Here is a 3476-nt window from a genome sequence, read left to right as displayed (position 1 = left end):
GCGTGTAGCTGTTGTTATTAATAGCACTAAAAAGAGAAGGAAAAATAGATTCAGGCACTCATTATTGCGCCATCATTTCCTGACTTAATTTTGTTTGATAGCACTTATTGGCACTTGGTTGACCAACACACTCAGAGCAATGGGAAAGTCCAAGGAACTCAGTGAAACTCTGAGAACGAGAACTGCAGATTTGCACAAGCTGGGAAGGTCTCTCTGAGACATTTCTGCATGACTGCAGATTCTAAGATCGTAAGTGCAAGTTACTTGGATGCGTCTCCTCTTTCTCAAGAAATGGAAGAAGATCCAAACAGTCAGACAAGAGGAAATTGGTTAGGATGCTCAGCAACAACCCACCAAAGCTCAAGCCTACAATAAACTGGAGACTACTGGAACCAGCCCAGTGTCATTACCGACGCGTAACATACCAATGATTTGTCACGTCCCAAGGCGTCCAATGGGAACGCGAAAGGTAACCTTCAGCGTTCCCATAGGACGCGGCGAGTTGTGGATGAAATCCAATAGAATGACGCTCCCGGCGGTAACAGACGTTCCAGCCGTGTATTCCAGCCCTAACCCAAACCTTAATCTTAATCCTAACCTTATCCCTAACCTTGACCACAATCTTAATGGTGTTAGGTAGTGTCTTCCAAAGCAACATATGCAGACTGAGTCCAAACAGTTCTCATGTTTCCTCCTTTTTCCAAACGCATAACATAGGATCGTGTTGGGTGGCCAAAAGCGTAACATACCGACGATTTGTCACATAGCATAATATGCTACACGTTGGGAGTGAGAACATGTTACTGTCCACAGTGAAGTGAGTTTTACATCAACGTGGACTGAGAAGGTGTCGACCAAGAAAGAAGACCTTGCTCCAAAACTGAATCCTTTAAGCTCAATTAAAATTTGCAGTAGTCCAGATGCGCAAGCCAAATGCCTTCTGGTGAAAAGTTTTGTGGTCAGACCATTTGGCCACAATAACAAGAAGAGTTTTTGGAGGAATAAAGATGAATTGAAACCTTAAAACACTGCACTAACTGTCAAGCATGGTGGTGGTAGTATCATGCCCTGAGGCTGTTTTGCTATCAGTGCTACTGGAATACCAGCCCAAGATTACCATGACATTCACATTTATGATGAGTGTATGTAAACTTCTGAGCACACCTGTCCTTTAGTTTACAAAAGAAAACAAGCAACGAGACACCGATGAGCGTTAAAAACTGTCTGCATTCTTTCAGCAAAACGATCCCCTTGTTCAGAGCCACGTAAGGCTAAGGTAACTTCTCGCACCTTGTGCTACATGTTTACTTTATACATGGGAGTGGTTTCAATAGTTTTATGAAAAGAAAAAGGGAAGCCTAATCCACAAAGGAGAACAATCTATCTACCACTAAAGAAGGAAGCTGAATAATCAAGACTTTGTTGCATGTGATTGCCGGACATGATCCTGTGTAACATGCTAAAAAAAGGTAATGTTAACTAACAAAGAACAGGCTTAAATCACTATAGTAAGTGTGGTAACAGTTGAACAACAAAGCAGGAGTGAAACACTAATAGTCTAATAGTTTTTATTGCTGTAAAATAATATTCAGTCCAGCGAACAAGTGATGACAATCTGTCTATGAATAACAAGAACAGAGAGCTAAATATAAGAACTGAGAAATGCAAATTTGCGCTTGTGTCTGTGTGTGTTGATCTTACCATCAACAGGGTGTCCAGCTCTCTGAGGTAAACCTCCTCGCTCTCCAGGATGCCTTTCAGCACCGTGAGCCTCCTCTCCAGCATTTCCTCCTTGCTGCATGTTGTCTGGATCACAGGTGTGCAGAGCATGAGAATACATCACAGCGCCCCCTCAGACTCAAGGTTATTGTCAAAGAGTTTTTACAAAATTTGTGATGCCAACCTCTGAAAAAGAGGCCACAGTTATCATCACCGCAGGACTTACAGGGTGAATCGGAACGTTGGACGTTCCTGTTAAAGGAGTCCCGTCGCTAAAGCAAGCGATGAAGAGCAAATTGAGCTGCAGCCCTTTTCTCATGAATCTCAGACGGGTTGTTGGAGTTTCACAGGTTTGTACAATGTTTTTAATTTGTTTTATGTTTTTGTGTATATGATGCGAGAGCTTCCTGAGATGTAACTGCCCCTCAAACATAAGTCAGATAAACATGGGAACCACACTAAAACTCTTTAAGGTACCTTTGTTCTAGATTTTGAAACACAAAGTTAGATTTCTCCTTGTTTGTCTTTCTGGGTGCTACCTGCAGTTGTGTGTTTTTAACCAACATAATAGCCAGAAAGCTCTATGTAGCAAAACTTGAAAACTTGGCTCTGCTTCACTCCGTCTACTTTCTGTTCTGTGTTGGTTGCTTTCAAATTTACTCACGTATAAAATGTGAGAATTATAGTGCTGAAAGGTTTTTATACGTACTTCCCACTAGGCCATTGATCCTTCTCCATTTTCATCATGAAAATACAAGTATTGCAAAACTAAATGCAGTCTAGAAGACAAACTCAAGAAGGTACAAAGAGTGTGCAGTGATACAAAACACTGGAGTCGTGAACTCACAGGGGTGTCAGGGAAGTCCACGCTCTCAGTGTTCAGCGGGGAGAGAAAACAGGACACTGCCTCCTCTGGGAAAACGTCCTCTTCCAAGACATCAGCTTCTTCTGCCACTGCAGCAGACACTGTTCAGTCAGAGGGAGAAAAGCTCACAATCTCTCACATCTACTTCTGTTTTTGTCTTTCTGTCTTTGAAAAAGTATTAATAGCAGAGCTTTTTTTAAATTGTTTTTTCTTCCCCCTCCCAGCAAACAAAACAAGAAAACGGCTGCAACATTCAGGTTAAATCTACTCTCACCTGGTATGTTCTGTGACTCCAGATATTGCACAGCCTCCTGGTAGACATCCATAGCCAAAAAACAAGTCCTCTCTGCGCGCCGGCTGAGTGTCGCGGTGTGCAGCATGTGAACGCACTCAGCTGGTGACACAAAACTTCCTCTTTCTTTTAACTGTGCACAAAAGGAGACTGTAGAGACCCGAGCATAACTTCCTGTGTGCGTGAAATAAGCTCATGAGAGCACGCAACTGACATTTTATACATTCTTACAGTTGCATGTTACTTCCTATCAGCGTAGTGTTTATATGTTGTACTTTTTAAAAAAAAACACCTGAATATCAGATGAAAGTAGTTGAAGGAAAGTTGCCACACTAGTTTGAAGTAAGTTGAGCCAGAGTTTAGCTTGATCTACTCTCTATATCAGACCAACGAAACACCTTTTTTAAATACATATATGTATTTTGACCTAATTTCTGTTTTCAGCGTTGAAAGGAAGGACCTTTTGGATAAAGTAGAACACGTTTTTCACAATATTTTTTCAAAGATTTCTTTGGGGTCAGTTTGTTTTAGTTACGCATTTAGAAGTGTTATAAACGTGTATCACATATGCTGATAAAGTGTCAGCTCATAAAAACGCGT

General features: G+C 41.4%; 1 protein-coding gene across 1 annotated transcript in view; it reads right to left on the bottom strand.

Moving 5' to 3' along the window:
* Window positions 1-3040, bottom strand: part of si:dkey-33c9.6 (active breakpoint cluster region-related protein) — a 20462-nt gene extending 17422 nt beyond the window's left edge. Inside the window, exons 1-3 of the mRNA XM_004571163.3 lie at window positions 2859-3040; window positions 2567-2685; window positions 1702-1806 (exon numbers count right to left, since the gene is read on the bottom strand). Coding sequence (XP_004571220.3) covers window positions 1702-1806; window positions 2567-2685; window positions 2859-2964 — 330 coding nt within the window. The 5' untranslated portion in view covers window positions 2965-3040. The remainder of the gene's footprint in view (window positions 1-1701; window positions 1807-2566; window positions 2686-2858) is intronic.
* Between the last annotated feature and the right edge of the window lie 436 nt (window positions 3041-3476).

Source organism: Maylandia zebra, linkage group LG3 (assembly GCF_041146795.1).
Source record: "Maylandia zebra isolate NMK-2024a linkage group LG3, Mzebra_GT3a, whole genome shotgun sequence".
Taxonomy (NCBI): domain Eukaryota; kingdom Metazoa; phylum Chordata; class Actinopteri; order Cichliformes; family Cichlidae; genus Maylandia; species Maylandia zebra.
Note: the sequence above shows the minus strand (reverse complement) of the source record. Positions and strands in the feature narration are given on the sequence as shown.